We start from the raw sequence: 18618 nt of genomic DNA, 5'->3' as shown, positions 1-18618 counted from the left end.
ACTGTTGCTTGGAGCGCTGGGATAGGACAGGCTCAGGAAGGGCAGTCACACGCAAGGGAAAAAGAAGAACGAACTACGGAAAAAAAGTTTCTACAATGGACATGTTTGCCAAGGGACAGAACTTGGAGCAGACTGTCAGTGGTCTTGAAAAATAATCCTGGATGTATGCCTTAAATTGGGCCCTTTCCAAGCCTATTTTGTCCTGTTGCATGCAAGCTGCATGAACTAGTTGTCTCTTTTCCTATTGCTAGGTAGTTTCAGAAAGCCTATATAAAGAATCAGCAGTTCTCAGTACTGTGTGTGACAGAATGCATAAATTGGAAGGAAGGACTATCCAGAGGCCATGGCACATAGATCTATGAGATCATTTTGTAACTGAGTTCCACACAACCATTATAGCACCAAAAGGAATCCAAGTTTGAATGTACTTCTTTATTTTGTTGTTTTTTTTTTTTTCAAGATCCTGACATATGATTCATCATAAATTATGTCAGGTTGAGATTTGTGTCCTGGGTGGCTGGTTCATGCCTAGGGCTGGGATCAAAGAGGGAAAATAAGGAAGCGTTGACTGGGACAGCACCAGGATGATAGAGCTTACAGACTCAGGAGGCTCTTTGTGTTCCATGGGACAGGTGGATGTCCAGCCCACCACAGAACCCTGAAGTCTAAAAAGAGAATGCATGCCATGCTGCTCAGCAGGCCAGGAATGGCTGTGTGGACTGAGGGCTTGCTGCTCCTCAGGACAGACCTTCATCTATGGCTTCCCCTTTGTGACGTTATCACTATCACAGTTTAGATGGCTTTCTCTACGTGCAGTGGCACTGTTGTTTGTGCAGGCTTCTTCCACATTTAAAAACCACTAAGAGCACTGCATGCTGCCAGTCAAAACTGCCTTTCTCATACAGAGGAAAACAGTAAAACAAGGAAAAAAATCCCACAAGAATAAATCCCTGGAAGGGAGAGGAAATGCGAACACTTTGTATAAGCGTGTCGATACTTCAACCCTTTTGGCAGTAAGAAACAAATTCTCAGAGCAAAACTGACGGATGAAATCTGTCAGCAGGAAAACTGCTTATTCCCATAACGGCATAATGCTCAGAAAACATAAAGCCTGTAAATTACACAGGCCACTCCTCCCACACCCTTAGAGGTGTGTTACTGTCATGGTTTTGTCTCTGGTTCCAGCTTCTCTATGTAAAGCTGATATTCATTCCCACTCATTAAGTAAAATTTGTTCTTGTTGTTCCTGTTGTGTGCATTTTAACGCTTAGTTGTGTTCACCATAAGGCTGGGACCAGCTGCCTGTGTCTGAAGAGCTGCTAATGTCTATGAATGAACCACTGCGTACAGTAAGCAAAGCCTGGTGGAAAACCCAGCAATATGCAATAGAGAAAAAACTGGTTGATTCTTCTGCTGCTTCTTTCCAGGTTAAGTAAATCACTTTGTTCTTCAGCATCCCACCTGTAAAAAGGGGTTATGACCTCATTAATCTGGATGAATACGGTTTCGTTCTTTTTGTGTCTCTTTTTTATATGCATATTTGCTGGTGTGAGCTCCATTGACTTGCTGAAGTATGTGCTAGATATATCTATTTCCCCACAGTTTTTCTACTCACATTAGCCACATGACATAAAACTATTTCTGGATATGTTATAACTAGCTGAACATCACAGGTATCATTGTTGAGCGTGTTAAGACCCAGGGTCATGGGCACAACTCTGCAGTTTAGCAAGTCATTCCATGTAAGCAGAGCTGTGATCTCTTTGTCCATACCCCTAGCATGTAGCAAACACAATGCATTGAATTTACTTAAACTTGCAGTGCAAGATGGCTAAGTGAAAGCTGCATTATTTTGCTTTTTCTCTGGGTTCTGAGTTTGCGTACAGACAGCCTCCATGGCTCAGCTCATGCTGACTGATCTCATATACCTTGGTAACTTTGACCATGTCAGCACCCTCAGGCTCATGTGCATTCAGATCATAAAAAGTACATCCAAGACAATTTGGGAGGCCTCTCTGCAAAATTCTTTCATCCTATCTAATGTTGATGCTACACTGTTTTCCATATTACATCTGTCCTGCCCACTGTGGGACTAGCTATCTCTCGCACAGTTTGGGAGATACTTGGTATGCAGAGAGGCAATTCCAGTTTTCTTTTCGCAAGTGTAAAAGTACTTTATGACCACATGCCCTGTCACTGGCAGACTGATTCACTATAGTATCTCCCTCCCCATTTTATCAGCGTTTGTATGTGTATGTGAGGCGACCCATTTCCTGCGCAGATCTCTAGTGCTGCTCTCCTACTGCTGTTCATGCCAATCCAAAGCCTGGCTTGTCTCTTCTTCAGATTTTGGAAGAAAAATAGTTTGCATATTCATGTCTTCTTCTGAAGACCTATCTCCTTCTTCTTTCATGTAGTGGCTGCTGTATAGCAAAAGCCTGGAGCAGATCCAAATTAAGACAAAACAATCCAGGATGTTGGATCTTGATCTCTTTTTACCTCTCAGGAACTGCATAAGACAAAACACAGGGAAAACCAGAGATTGCTTTCTCTGTCTGATCCTCTACAAGTCTCCTGTGCTTCACTTCATCTCTTGTTGGTGTGGCTTCTTGAAAATAGTGAATCCATATTTACTGGCTTTCCCACTCACAGGTCATTGCAAGACCTTAGTCAAACCATACGCCTCACACAACACAAGGTTGCACTCAAGACTTACTAGAACCAGCATCAATCCATTCCAATATCATTTATCATTGCTGTCCAGAGAGTTCAGCTCTTTCTAACCCCTGCTAGTTATAATCCTTTCATATTTATCAAAAGAGCTGTTTGACTCTGCTATTCTTTAGCACCATCTGCATAACAATACTCCTTGTAATAGCCCAATACTTTCAAACATGCCGTTTAGGGCAGAATTCAGAGAGTTTTCAGCTTTGTAGCCAGAACTATATCTTAAAAGTGCCTAGGGAAAGTGCCTCTGTTTGTGAACAGAGAAGGTCTAGTGGAGGCTGTGGCAGCTGGAGGCCGTCTAGGGACTAGTGATCGTGAAATTATCTATTCTTGGAAACGCTAGGAAGAGTGATAGTAAAACTGCTGTTTGGGACTTATGAAGGGCAGACTTTGATGCGTTTGGGAGGGGCAGACTTTTATCTGTTTGGAAGGTTGCCCAGTAAAATCCCTTGGAAAACAGTTTTGAAGGATACAGGAGTCCAGGAAGGCTGGACACTATTTAGGGAGGAAACCTTGAAGGCACAGGAGCAGGCCAGCCCTACGTGTTTTAAGACAAGCCAGTGGCATAGAAGACCAGCCTGGCTGAATAGGGAGAATATTTTATGGTCTCTGGAAAAGAGGGCAGGTCACTCATAGTGAGTATAAGGATATTGTTAGGTTATGAAGGGAGATTATTAGAAGGTCCAAGGCCCAGTTGGAAATTAATCTGGATTTGAAAGTAAAGGACTGTAAGAAAAGTTTTTATAAATACATTAATAACAAAAGAAAGAACAGAGATAGTCTCCATCGCCTGCTAGACTCAGAAGGAAATAGAGTAACAGAAAAGGATAAGGATGAGGTTCTTAATGCCTTCTTTGCCTCAGTCTTTAGTAATAGTAACACCTGTGCTGAGGAAGCCGGCCCCCCAAGCCAAGAGAATGGGACTGGGAGCAAAATATCTCCCCCACAATTCGTAAGGAGATGGTCAGGGACCTAAAACTACATGTCGACATCCATTTAGAGTCATCAGCCAACATACTTAATGTACAACTGATTCCCTCATCCAGACCACTTCTAAAAACATTCAACAGCACTCGCCCTGAAACTGAACCCTGGGGAGTCCCAGGGGTGACTGTCCACCAGTCTGATGTTACCTCATTTACTAAAATTTTTTAGCCCAACCTGTCAGCCAACTACTCACACAACATATTAAGGACTTGTCAAACGGTGTGCCGAGATAACATTCATCAGCTCTTTCGGTACCCTGGGATGGATCCCATCAGGCTACATAGATTTATGTGCATCCAGCTGGAGAAACAAGTCTTGAACAATTTCAGGGTTCATCATCCCCTCAGTCATGATCTTCCAACACAGGGCTCTGGGCATCCCAGGGCCCAGCACTGGTGTTGAAGACAGAGGTGAAGAAGACATTAAACTTCTCTGCTTTGTCTCTATCGCTGTTTGTGAGGTGACCAAACTCATCAAGTAACGGACCAATATATCTCTGACCTCCATTTTGCTGCTAACGTATTTTAAGCACTTTTTGTTTTCCTTCAGAGTGCTGGACAGCTTGAACTCTAATCAAGCTTTGGTCACAAAAACTTTCTCCCTACAGTGGTGAACAGACATCATCTTGTCCTTCCACATCACCTGTCCTTCCTTCCAGTGTCTGTACACTTTCCTTTTCACTTAAGTTCTAGATGAAGATTCTTGCTTAGCCAGCCTGCGCTTTTGCTCCACTCGCTTGACTTCTGACACTTCAGAATTGCCTGCTCCTGTGCTCTGAAGAGATGTCTCTTAAAAAGTGACCAGCATTCACACACTCCAATACCTCCAAAAGCAGGTTCCCAGGGGAACCTTACTAACCTTACTAACTAGCTCCTTCAGCAGCCTGAATTCTGCTCTTCCCCATATAAGACATTGGCAATTCTTATTAATAACACTTACGAAGATAAGCAGCACACTGAATAAGGTAGCTAAGGGAATAAAATAAAGAAGAGGAAAGGGAAATCTTTTCTGGTCATGTAATTTTCTTAGCTATCTAGGCTGAGAGTCTAACAGCTTGGAATCAAGTCTCACCCCAAAATAAAGAACACAAAGCAATTTTTTATTTACTTATTTTGTCAGGTAGAGGCAAGTTTGAGCAGAGGGTACCTAGTGTCTGAGACCTACACTCCCAAGAATATCTAGGTCAGAGTGATTAGTCTGAGAAGCAGTAAAGCTAGCAATGTTTCTTCCTTTGCCTATTAGTGATGTCCAACATCAGGGTCCAGCTGCATGAGGTGTTGGCATCTGACAGTGGTGAAGTTCATTCTGTAGCAGCTCCTGCCGCTGCAGTATGGTATGAGACACAATCTCTTCAGTAGTGAGCAATTAGCCTTACTGGATATGTCTCAGAACCAAGATCAGGAAGCCTGACAAAAAGTAAAATGTAATGCTTTGGAAGAGGCTAGCAAGATGAATATGATTATAGTCCAACCTGAGTCTTGACTAATAAATATTCAAGAATTTTTAGTAGGAAAATGATGGCATTGCAGAATATTTATTTTTCTTATGTCTGAATTAGTTTGCAGATGGGAAAGAAGCAGCCTTGAAATTGGACATTCATTTGCATTAACATTGCTAACAAAGGACTCACCATGGCACCGTTTAATGTTCAAAGCAAACTGCAGAGTAGATTGGTGTCTGTAATAAGGCACTGACAATCCCTATTGATAGAGGCCTTGCTTTTTTGTATCCAGAAAGAGAATGGGCGGAAGAGAAAAATTCATGAAGTGAAACACTTTCAGGTGCAGTTAAGTATGAATTGCCAATAATCCAAGCCTTAAACAGTGTGACCTGAAGAAACATTGAATTACTTGGTGTGATACACTCATTAGAATGCAGCCTGAGAACAGAACTATTGCAAAAATGCTCGGCTACTATAGTATTCTTGTTTGTCAAGAGCTAATAAATGTAAAATCTACAAGTGGGGGGAAGGGGAAGGGGAAAAAGAAGGGGTGATTCTCACACCAATGGCAATTGCTTTGCATGGGACACCACCAAACAACAGTATTGGGGTTTGCAGGTACAAGACCATGAGATTAATGACACAAGAACAGGAGCTTGGGGGCATTAAAGGAAGAATACTGCTGCTGAGCCTCTGGGATAATCTGTCCCAGCCACTTGTGTGAAAGAGTAGGGAGCGGCAAGTAGAAGGCAGGCCACAGGACTGCAGATGGAAGGCCTTCTGGAGCAGTGAGGTGTTGCCAAAGCTAGCAGTTTTCTAGTGCCTTGTCCCTTTCTGCACTAGCCTTGATACAGGTGGGATAATGAACTGCCTGGCATTAAGAAGCTGCAACTCAGGACCTAAGAGCATACCAAAGCAGCCATCTGTTTACCATGTGTATCCTCTGTTTTATAGGAGCCGTAGGTCAGCTGAAGTGCTACCTGTGACAAGGGAAAGTGACCCGGCTTTCAGGATGCTCATTATTTTGTAGATGCTTGCACCAGCCCAGCCAGAGCCGAGGATGAACACTTGTGGTTTGAGACCAGCCAGCCAGTAACAAAGAACCATAAAGCTGTTCGCTTATTCCTACCCTCCTCCTTTTCAGGGTGGGGAGGATAAAATTCAACAAAAGTCTTGAGGATTTAGATTAAGTTCAGGGAAGACTCACTTGCCACTTATGGTCACAGGCAAAAAACAGAGTAGACTTGGAGAGAAAACATCAATTTAATTTAGGCAACAGAACCCCCACCAATTTACCAATGAATTAGACTGGAGTAGGGCAGTGAGCAAATAAATACAACCAGATCTTAAATACACCTTCCCCCCACCCCTCTCTTCTTGTCGGCTACCTCCTCCCCCACCAGAAGCACAGGAGGGGCAGGGGATGGGGGCCGTGGTCTGTCCATCACACATTGTCCATGCTGCTCCTTCCTCCTCAGGAAGAGGACTCCTTGCAGTCTCCCCCTGCTCCACCACGGTGTCCCTCTCGCCGGAGACAGTTCTCCTCATGCTTCTCCAGTGTGAGTCCTTCCCACACGATCATGGCTCTTCCTGAGCTGCCTCTGCATGGGTCGCACCCGCAGGCTGTGTGGCCCCCCGCGACTGACTGCTCCAGCACAGGCTTCCCTGGCAGTCACGGCATGCGTCAGGCACGGTCCTCTGCTCCGGCGTGGGGTCCTCCCGGGGCTGCAGACTGGGTCCTGTGCCACTGTTAATCTCCTCAGGATGTGGGGGGTCATCCTGCCATCCCACCACAGGCCTCAGGGAAATGTCTGCTCCAACGCCCTTATCCCCCTCCCTCCTCATCGACCCTGGTGACCTCGTGGTTTCTTCTCTCATTGTCCCTTCTTCTCCAAAACAAAGCACTCCCCAAACACACACTCACTCAACAAGTTTACTCTCTTAAATATGCTGATTGCAGAGGCCTGACTGACTCGGTCTTGAAGCTTTGTACAGGAGCCATCCCCCTAGTCCCCACCACTACCAAAAATTCCCACCAAACACAAACCCAACAAAAAACGCTATCAAAACAAAGAGAAAGCATTTCTCCTGTCCTGCTAGGTACGTATTGTGTCTCCATGCTATTAAACATGTCCTGCAAGAGAAACAAGAGTGCCTTTATTCTATTTCTTAGCAGCTCATGAAAAGTCTGAAGTAGCGTGCTGGAAACACCTTCACTTCCCTCTTCACCCCTTCCCTTCCCTTCCACTGTGCTCAAAGCAGCAGGAGACGTGCACTCCCAGAGCACAGCCCAAGCTTCAGGCACAGACATGACTTTCCACAGCACTTAACCAGATAGAGGTATTCTGACTGGGACTAAAACAAGGGGACAACTTTTATTTGCTCACCCTTGGAAAACATTTCAAGAGCTGCTGTAGTGATTTGCTACCCACTGTCTACACACCAAGCACTCATTATGTTCATTAAGGAAAACTAAGACGTGTTACGCTCATGCAGATGAAAGAAACCTCTCTCTCCCCCACTCTCCTTCTGCCCTCCATACATTTTCATTTTGAGATAATTCTTAATTCATATCTACTTGAATTAGGAAAATTCATGTGTTTTATTAGCAATAAAACATCAGAGTTTTTTTCCCCTACTGATTTTTCATAGATTTATGGATCCATAATTATTCACGTCACAGCCTGAGGGAGATGAAGCTGGAACAGGATAATAGCCTTTAAATCCCCTTCTCTAAGCGCTCAGATCTTCCCTGTCAGCAAGATTAAAACGGTCAACAGCAGTCCTTCATGTGTCTATATCCCACACGGAGCTTTCACAACAACTGGAGTGCTGTCTGGCAGGGAGAAAAATGCAGAACCGTTGCTGTGTGTGATACTACTGAGATAAAGACAGAAGAAAACAAGATTGTCAGCCTTTGTAGTGTTGGAAAGGACTGGTGTTAATTCCTTGATCAGGTGAATACAAGAAGGGAAAAGGGTAAGGAAAAATATTATGTTGCAGTTTAACATGCGGCGAGAGCTTCCCTTCCTAAAACATAAAGACAGAGAGAGGGAAGCTCCAAATGTCCTCCCACAGCCCGGCAAGGGGAAAGATAATGCCAGCATGCAGAGTGGCTTTTCCGCAACCACTCCATCGAACTCCCAGTCCGTACTGCTCCTGGCACCCGAGGGGAATTATAACTATTATGTGGATGATGAAGACGAGGAAGAGGAAGAGAAAGAACAGGGAAAATGGCCAAGTGGAGACACAACTGAGGGAGAAAACAAGCCCTTGTCATTCATTCCTTGTGCCCCCAAACTTTCCTACAGAGCTCCAGCCACGTCTTCCACTTCATCTGTGCTGAATATCAATGTTGGCGGCCAAAGCTACCGTCTCACCTACCAGGCAGTGGCCATCTATCCTAAGACCCGCCTGGGCCGCTTGGCTACCTCCACTGACCGTCGCTGCCAGCTGGGCCTGTGCGATGACTACGCTGCCCAGGTAGATGAGTATTTCTTTGACCGGGACCCAGCCGTCTTCCAGCTGGTGTACAACTTCTACGCATCGGGGGTGCTGCGCGTTCGGGATGAGCTGTGTCCCCGTAGCTTCCTGGAGGAACTGAGCTACTGGGGTGTGCGGCTCAAATACACACCTCGCTGTTGCCGCATCTGCTTTGAGGAGCGCCGCGACGAGCTGACCGAACAGCTGAAGGTCCAACGCGAGCTGCGCTCCCAGGCAGAGGCTCAGGAGAACGAGCAGCTCTTCCATCACATGCGCTACTATGGTCCCCAGCGTTGGCGTCTCTGGAACCTCATGGAGAAGCCCTTTTCCTCTGTCACCGCTAAGGTGATGGCAGTGGCGTCCAGCTTCTTCGTGCTCATCTCTGTGGTGGCCCTGGCCCTCAACACAGTGGAGGAGATGCAGCAGGTAGACCGGAAGAGTGGGGAGAGCCGGCCTGTCTTGGAGCACATTGAGACCCTGTGCATCGCGTTCTTCACACTGGAGTACCTGCTGCGCTTGGTGTCTACCCCAGACCTGCGCCGCTTTGCCAGCAGCGCCCTCAATGCGGTAGACCTCATTGCCATCCTGCCCCTCTACCTGCAGCTGCTACTTGAATGCTTTGCTGATGATGACCAGCCCCGAGGTCGGGGCTCTCAGCATGAACATGATATTGAAAAGGTGGGAAGGGTGGGCAAGGTGGGACAAGTGCTTCGCATCATGCGCCTCATGCGCATCTTCCGCATCCTCAAGCTGGCCCGCCACTCCACAGGGCTGCGTGCCTTCGGCTTTACCTTGCGACAGTGCTACCAGCAGGTGGGCTGCCTTTTGCTCTTCATTGCCATGGGCATCTTTGCCTTCTCTGCCATGGTCTACACAGTGGAGCACGACGTCTCCAGTACCAACTTCACCAGCATCCCCCATGCTTGGTGGTGGGCTGCCGTAAGTAAACACATCTCACCTTGCTGGGTAGCCAGAGATCCTCCCTCTCTTCCCCTCCCTCCCCACCCCTTCCTTCCTAGAGTTGCTGACAGTCTTAAAAACAGCAGGCTCAAATCAGTGAACATCTGCTCTGAATTCTGAGATTACAGGACATATGCACACACTCACGCACATGCATACATGCACTCATTCACCTCTGTTGTAAGCTTAAATCACGTTTTAATCAAGCAGTGTTGATATTCTCATTTAACCAAATGCAGACAGTACTTCAGCTTTAAAGAAGTGGGCAAAGAGACTAGAAAGAAAAGCATTAGGCATTTCCCTATTTAATCACACTTTCAGTGTTGAAAAAAAAAATTAAACCTTGTATCGGGCTGGCTGGTTGCAGATGGACACAGGCTTTTCATTCTTGCTGCAGATCTACTGTGACCCATCACATAACTGCAGGATGATAAGACATAATTTATTAACTATAGTCTGGTCATTCAAACCCACAAAGCCAAAGCTGTCCCAGCACTCTGGCCATTAAAAACATATTAGAGCCAATAGGTGTTTTACACAAGAGACTGTGTTCTGTTCCTCATGTGGGACATCCAGGTGCATGTCTGTACCCACACTAAACAAAGGTAGTTATTTATACCGTACCAGACTTGTATAGGAATAAACATAAAAAGGAGCAGAATGGCTCAAGGGGTTGATAATGGGATAAACTGCCTCCTACATCTAGGTCACTGGTTTGAATCCCACATCAGTCAGCACTGAGAGCTGGTTAATGTCACCTTGAATCCTTTTTTGCAACCTCTGCCAGAAAGAGTGGGAGTCTTAGTCCCAACCCAGGCACTTGGAGCGAGGGTAACTGGCTGAGTTTCAGCTGACAAGCCTCAGAAATTAAGACAGAATGACCTCGTTTCTAAAGACTGCCACTGGGTTAGTGCTCTAGGCACTCTCTGAGAGCTGTGAACTATCGCTAACCTGTACTATACTGTGTTACATGGAACGGTGTCTTTGAGGTAGCATTTTCCAGGCTGTTAGGTTCACATCTTTCAGGGATGTGAAGATTTAGCCAGGAGTTTAAACTCCTCCACCTTGCTCAAATGCCTCCTGCTCTGGCAATGTTCCCAGTAGAACTGTCCCAGCATCCCAGACTCAGAAACTCAAACTCACCCCAAACTCAAAAATTTAACTCTAAAGCAGTCAGGGAGCAGCTCAATTCCATGTTTGGATTGCATTAATATGCAAGGATGGACATCCATTCACTTACAGAAGGCTAACCAATACTTCTCAATCTACTGTGGGATCAAAATGATAGTTATATCCACCAAGGCGAGCCGTGAAGATAAAAGAAAGACTTTTGGGTTTATCATGACTAGTAGGCAACAGAGAGAGATTCATAAGTAAATCCTTAGCAGATAACCTTCATGTACGAGTATGACAGTTTCACAATTATCATTTTTACAGCAATTTTTTGGCAGGGAGGGGGATGGTTTTATCAAGGGTGCTGTGGAGAGGAGGAAGCTGACCCCTGCCTATGCTGCAGCTGGCAGCGTTTCATAACTGGGAAACTGTTACGCTGCTGAAGATGTGTGTGTCTGTTGCAGCCTGGATCAAACCAGAGGGTAGCTGGACGCTGCAGGTGCTGACAGAAGGCAAAGGGCCCGTATCTTGGCTGTCCGTAACTCTAAGGCTTGTTCTAGCCTGTCATCACGTACATTTTGTCTCTCAGCAGCTGATCCTGGCCTCCATAACCCATACTTAGGTTAGGGACCCAGGAGCACTTCTGAGCCCTGGTCCTGGCTATTGGGCTAGCTATGTCACAGTCACTTCCCTGGAGAAGGAAGCCCATGCCAATGGACTGGAAAGGAGTCAGAAGGGCTTCTCACGTTGATTGATCGGTGTAGGCACTGGATCAATTAAGCTGTATATCGTGCCTGTAGAACAGCAACCCCCACCCACCCAAGGTTGCTTCTCCTGGCTGGCAGCCCTGGAAGCCCGTGGTGAAGTGAGGGGTGATGAGATGTGGTGGCTTCCCATAAATATGTTTGAAGTGATTCATTGCACAGCAGAAAAACTGACCATACAGACACATGCAGACATTTACATACGTACATGCGTATGCACATGTGTTGAATACCCTTTAAGCTAGGGCATGGGAAGGAGGCAAAAAGGCACTGAATAAGGGAAATGACCTGTAATGTGACCTTTGCAGCTCATCTTTAAGTGGCATACACAAGTTACAGAAAAAAATGGTGCTTCATGTATTTCTGGAATAAGGATATTATATTTTGTTCTCTGAACACGCAGCATATGTGCAAAACCTTTAGGGCTCATTTCTGCAAGCAGATGACACCATAATCATTTAGATCCTCCTAAGAAACCTGTACAACTGACTACATGAAAAAGGCCTTCTTAGCTGAGCGAGTGTCTCCAGAAGAGGAGCTGTAGCATGCACATTACAATTTCAAGGCCAACACCTGTTTTTAAAGCCTACTCATTCTGTAGGAATAAAAAATAAGATATCTAGATGACTCAAATTTCATTAAAATCCAGCAGTGTTCATCGTCTCATGCACACAGGAGATGTTTCTGTCCCAAACCATCACAGGTGATGTAGAAGACTATGCCAGTGGAACAAAACCTTATTGTAGGATAATGGTTTTGTCGTGGCTGGTTGAGATAAACATCTTGCCTTCATCTTAAAATATATTTTTGGAGATATTTATCCGGTATTATCAGTCAAATCCAGTGACTTAATTTCCACTAAACCAAATGACTAATCCTTTTTATTCCACAGGAAGCACCAGGTGCATCCTACAAATGTGCTTACCCAGTGCTGCCTCATGTGCCCTAATGCTTTCTTCATCCAAAATAACATTTTATTTACCATGTTAGAGGATGGCAGGCTGCACACCGTGACCTTCCAAAGACTTATTTCAGTGCTAAATCCACAAAGGCATTACAATGAAACTCTACTGCCTGTCAAAGTTTTAGATTACCATTTCGGAGATACACACAAAGGGTTGAGATACTGTAAAAAAAAAATTAAATAAATTTCCTTGGCTGAAAAAGATCCCTTATACCTACTAGAAAGTGCCAAATGGCAGAAGCCTGCAACTTTTACCTGCCAGAGAAAAACAAGTTATATTTAAAAAATTTTAAAAGTTATAAACAATCAAGGCGTGTGCAGTGGAAATGTATAAATTAGAAGTTGCTCATGCTGTCTGTTTGGAAGTACGTCATTCATGTGTAGCATCTCTATAATCAAACATCTATGAATTTTTTAAGCTAAATTGCACAAAGAAAGTATTTGTGTAGTACCAGGTCCATATGAAACATAGTTCCTTCATACATCCACAGTCTAAAAAGAGGATATGCTCATGGCTGAGAAGAAAAAAGACTGTGAAACTATATAGGCAATGTGATGGCAAAATGTACAGATTCATAGAAAATGGATATACTTAATATTATCACTCCCACAGCAAAAAAAAAAAAAAAAAAGAAGACATTCTAAATTATTCCCAAACCTTTCTTCAAAGGGGAAATCAGAAAAGATTTCCCACCTGTGTACACCTCAGCTAAAACAAACAGGAATATTCTCTACTGAAGGCACATATACACCTTACTTCTTTTAACCTGTGATGTACAGCTAGGCAGAAAGGTCAAATTATCTAGCACTATAAAAATGTACATTGCAAGCATACACGGCAAGCGAAAACTTTCAAGTGATAAAGTTCGTTGGTTTTTCCATAGCTCCTTGAAGTTATGTAACCATTAAAGGGGATTTTATTTAGACACTTCGAAGTCCTGGGTCATTTATTCCTATAGTGCAAACATTATGAAGGTATCTTTCACAATTAGCTGAAATATGGTTTTCATTAGTTCCTAAAATTGATGTGACAAACAAAGGTAATACTCAAAATATACCCACATGATAAGTCTCAAAATACTGGGGTTTATAAGCACTCTAGATTTAAACACAGGACATCTGTTCCAAGTGACATGGTGAGGGAGCAGGGCTGCAGTTATCACTGGATTTGCATGATCAGGGAGACATCTCCATTTGTCTGCTGCAGCCCAGCAAATCCATCTTCTGGATAGACTGGTGTGGAAATTGTTTGGAAATCCCTTCTGCAGGTCAAAGCTTTTAAAAATCTTCCTGAATAGTGCCAAACTGGACTTTTATCTTTCTTTACTGCACATGAAGGATTTTTTTTTTAATTAGGGATTTTGCATAAGATGGGTGGTACAGAGAAAAAAAGTCAGCACAAAGTGTTTCATACTTATGACACAAGTTGCAAAAACACTAACTTTGAAATTATCCCTGATACCTGAACATACCTGTTTGTACATTTCTTCTCAGCTAATGGGTTGAATGTTTGTTTGCCTGTAGGTCAGCATCTCTACAGTGGGATATGGAGATATGTGTCCAGAAACTCACCTTGGACGCCTGTTTGCTTTCCTCTGCATTGCGTTTGGAATAATCCTGAATGGCATGCCCATCTCCATTCTCTACAACAAATTCTCAGACTATTACAGCAAGCTGAAGGCCTATGAGTACACTGCTCTCAAGAAAGAAAGGGGGAAGGTGGACTTCACACGGAGGGCCATGAAGAAAATATCTGAATGCTGTGGAGAAGGTGCAACCCACCCGTTGTCATAGCACTGATATAGTTTATCCTTTGGATATTGGGAAAGAACAGAGAAGCTGAAGAGGAAAGAAGAAAAAGAGATCAGTAAGCTGACTGAAGATAAACTGAAAAGGCCAAAAGTAACGAAATCTATTCTGAAGAAGGTTGTTTTCAAAAGAAAAAACGCTCAGATGACAAAAATAATTGATTTTTTTTTTTTTTTTTTGCTTTAGTAGTCTGTAAGCAGCACTTATGTGCTCATCAACTAGCTGGAATTACATTCTTCAGATTAACCACCCAGGAACCGTCAATTAGACCCACATAAAGATGTAACATCCTGCTAGTGATTAGACTTACAATGAAGACCCACCATAATCAAACCAAAGGAAAACAAATTGCTGCTATTGAGGGTCAGCCACCTCACTGCTGTCAAGGTAGTCTCAAAAATTAAACAAACAGAACACTCAACATACTAACTGCACTGCTGAAATTGGTTTTGCATCAGCTTTCAAAACTAGGAAAACAGCCTAGAGCATTTACCTGAATATTAGCAGCATGTGTACTCCATAGGCTTGCAGCCTGTGTTTCTAGTATCAGATAGCTACGCTTCAAAGTTCCAATTTTATTTTTCAAATGCAGGCCTGTAAATGATTCCCATTTTCACATCTAGGGAAGCAACACACTGCATTTATTACTTCCCCTGGCACTACCTCCATATTCATCTTGAATTACACCAAGAACTAGAGAAGAAGTCTGGTGTCTGAGTCGATAGATGTTGTTGATCAATTTTGAAAACATTTCCAAATCAAAACCTTCTTTAGGTATGGACTTTAGTGATAAACTAGATTTATTTTAAAGCATTTAATGTATCTACTGGATGAATTGTTAGAATAATAATAGACCTGTCACAGGACATAAGTGTTAGAGTGGCATTTAAAAGAAATAATTCATATTAAACACGTAATGGATAATAAGCTCAAAAGTCTTTTCATACAAAGGATTCTATTAGCACATATCTGTAACTTATTTTAAATATAATTTAAAGTCAAGATACTTTTGTACGTACAGCCATTAAGGACACAATTCTGACACCTTTGATCACCCCCAGTAATATCTATTTCCTAAGATTTCTGAGCCTTCTCGCACAGCTGGGGTAATTTCTCATGTGGCAGAAACTCACTCCAAAACCTACACAACAAAAACCAACAACAACTAAATGGAATCAGAGTTATTGTATTATTTCACAACATATCAGGTATATTCTTTTAACATAGAAGCAATCATACCAGTTTGGAAATAGTAACCTGAATAACAGATCTGAAAGAGTAGTTGTTTTATTGATATTCAGATTCAAATAGCATTAAAAAGGGTAAAAAAAAGAAGCACTGGTAATAGTCACTGATATGACCCACGGCAGTTACTCAGCAGCACACCTGCTGCAAAACAGCCTGATGGCAGGGATGCATTTTAAAATTCTTGAACTCTCACATTGTGTCTGTGCTGCTCTGCTGAATGCAAATGGCTGCATTCAGATCCCAGAGCCACGCAGACAACAGTGTAAAGCTGGCTCTTGGGACAGTTGAGGGTGAAAAAGTTCATTAATTTTGCCATGTCCATGCAAATCGTGTCAAGCATAGGGACATTTCTCCTTTCAGCGGTGAGAAGGTAATTAGTAACCAAGTTGCTCTTCTCATTCTCTACCTCCAGACAAACATATCATAAGCCCATCTGTCATTTTGTTCTTTAAGAATGACAGTCAGCACATTGTGTGCTGATCAGCTCTGTTAAAAGCTAAACCGTGTCTTTAAGGCACAGCTGAGCCCTGGGAGTTGAATGTGATAGATGTTTGCTGTTCTGTACTGCACACAATGCAGCAGGGACAATCCTGGCACTCACTGGGAAGAATAGCTGCTTTACTTTGGCTCTAGGGATGGTGTGAATTTGCATGGCTCTTTTGCACAGCAACAGGACGAGTTGCTTCCTGAAACCACATGAAGACTCTCTCTCAGACCCCCACTGCAGTTCAGTGAGGTGGCAGGTTACAAGCACAAAACCCCACAACTGTATTTTCAACAAGCAGTTTGGATTAGATCCATCAAATGTTGATGATTACCCAACTTTCCAAGATATGGGACACCCTAAAATAATTTTCTTGTCTGAAGGAATCACTACTTGTCTGTACCATGCACATGGCATGCAGATGCTCAGCCTGGCATGGCACGTTCAGCAGATTCTGGTCACCTAGAGGGATGCAGAGACTGAGCACTTACTTTACTGAGGCTAGACTTCGTCATAAAATTAGATTTTACACAAATCACCAGCCTCATTTTCCTTGACACTTACTTGACCTGCAGGGCCCATTCAAGTTCTTTGAGACATGTAAGGGAATAGGCTTTCCACACAAAACATATGCAGGAGAGGACCATTCTCTCTTTCAATCAGGAGTCGGAACTAAATGTCCTGGGTCAGTGGTTTCTTATCTATCCAACAAGATCTTAGTGCAGAAGTCCTACAGCACTGCTCTAACCGTTCAAGCTCTCACCCCTCTAGCTGAAGCTGCTTCACTTTGCACCAAGTAAATGCGACCCACCAGTTGACAGTCAAAGAGGATGTACAGCTTGGTATTAGCAGCACTTGGCTGGATGGAAAGGTGTGGGTCACAGGATCTGCTTCAGTAAAGAGCTGTCAAAGTATCCTGACGAAGCCACGAAATCTTCCCAAACAGCCATCCTCCACTGGCCCAAGCAATCTTTAGTTGAAGGATTTAGTCTGGAAGGACTCCAGACTGCCTATACACTGCAGCCACATGAAGGAAAAACTCTTATTTGGAGCACCCTACAGGTTAGCAGCCACGGGCCAAAGGACTTCCTGACACAGAGCAGACTGATTTCTGCCCCCTCAGGAGAAGAAGACTTTGTAAGCAATACCAGGTCTCATCCGGGTGCTCTGGACACTGAGGCTATTACAACTCAGGTAGCTCAGCTTACCTAGCAGCAGTGTCCCTCTCCTCTCTTTCAGTAAGCTTTACCCCCTCACTCCTATGCTACGGAGGCCCACCGTGTTGCTGATGGCAGCTTTGGCACCGTTTTGATTCTTCCATACACTGACTCGAGACACAAATATGAGTGTTTGGGGAAGCAGGGTTAGAATCTTGACTGGTTTGTGACCTAGCTGAATTTAGAGAGCTCTGACTAACACTAGAGGTGACACAAGGTACACGGTAAAAGTGTGCAGTCTGGTGGACAGACCTTGTCAAACACTAAGCAGAAGACCACACAAAGGTGCTGGTTTTTTGTTTTGTATTACCTGGCTCACCTGTCCAGCTGCATTTGGCAGATGAATGGGTCCCTAGTGGATTAAGGCATTTTCCAGCAAACCAGAAGTTAGTATTTGGGATCTTCTTTTCAATTAGACTCATAATTTCCTTGTCTGGATTACCTTATGCAGCTTTCTGCCTCGTGGTTTAACCACTATTATTTTATGGGTCACAAGTGTAAATCTGTGCCTTTCAACAGGAAAGAGCATGCCTAAAGTTGAGGTACCACTACACCAGCACGTTTTGTCAGGACCAGCATTTTCTGTGGACTACAACGGCCCTCCCACAAGATCCTCTACCACTGTGACAACTTGTCCAAGGCTCACCCTATACAAAGGGGAACTCCAGCCAGCTCAGAGGAAGGAAAGATTTCATATTCCCACAGAACAACCTTTGGACAACATACAGAAGGCTGTGCAAACCTGTATTGGATTGTTTTGAAATAGGATGCAGCACTTTTGCCTTGTTTTTCTTTTTGATAGAATTGTTGCTTCTTAGAAAGACTATTGGCTAATTTATGCTGCAATATCCACTAAGGCTTTCAGTGGCACCATCACTGTCTCTAGATTACTCAAATAAAACAGTCAAATGGTGCACATGACAGCATCCAAAAATAATGCAGGAAAGCCATGACTGTCTTGCTTACCTGAATGCCAATCAAAAGATTTTGAAATAACCACCACAACAGAAAATATTCATAAATATGACAAAGTTGGGCAATATCATTAAAGCTGAAGTACACAGGGCTTGTGTTTTGAGATGCTGCATCAGGAGGTGTGTGGCCAGCAGGTCGAGGGAGGCGATTCTCCCCCACTACTCCACTCTCGTGAGACCCCATCTGGAGTACTGCGTCCAGTTCTGGAGCTCACAGCACAAAAAAGATACAGACGTGCTGAAGCGTGTCCAGAGAAGGGCCACGAGGATGATCAGAGGGCTGGAGAAGCTCCCCTATGAAGACAGACTGAGAGAGTTCGGGTTGTTCAGTCTGCAGAAAAGAAGACTCTGAGGAGACTCTATTGTGGCCTTCCAGTATCTCAAGGGGGCTACAAGAAAGGTGGTGAAGGGCTCTTTAGGATGTTGGGTAGTGATAGGACTAGAGGG

The 18618-nt window shown here is 43.9% G+C and overlaps 1 protein-coding gene across 1 annotated transcript; it reads left to right on the top strand.

Annotated features, from left to right (window-relative positions):
* The first annotated feature begins 8149 nt into the window (after positions 1-8149).
* Positions 8150-14233, top strand: KCNV2 (potassium channel, subfamily V, member 2). Its single transcript, XM_009864678.1, has 2 exons — positions 8150-9577; positions 13964-14233. Exons 1-2 carry the CDS (start codon positions 8150-8152, stop codon positions 14231-14233), a joined length of 1698 nt encoding a protein of 565 aa, XP_009862980.1.
* The last annotated feature ends 4385 nt before the right edge of the window (positions 14234-18618 follow it).

This window comes from Apaloderma vittatum, unplaced genomic scaffold (assembly GCF_000703405.1).
Source record: "Apaloderma vittatum isolate BGI_N311 unplaced genomic scaffold, ASM70340v1 scaffold21392, whole genome shotgun sequence".
In the NCBI taxonomy this organism is placed as follows: Eukaryota; Metazoa; Chordata; class Aves; order Trogoniformes; family Trogonidae; genus Apaloderma; species Apaloderma vittatum.
This window is presented reverse-complemented; position numbering and strand designations above follow the sequence as displayed.

Coding starts and splice junctions, on each gene's coding strand:
- KCNV2 (XM_009864678.1), top strand. CDS start 8,150: ATGTTGCAGTTTAACATGCGGCGAGAGCTTCCCTTCCTAAAACATAAA. Junction 9,578..13,963: donor ATGCTTGGTGGTGGGCTGCC/GTAAGTAAACAC, acceptor GTTTGCCTGTAG/GTCAGCATCTCTACAGTGGG.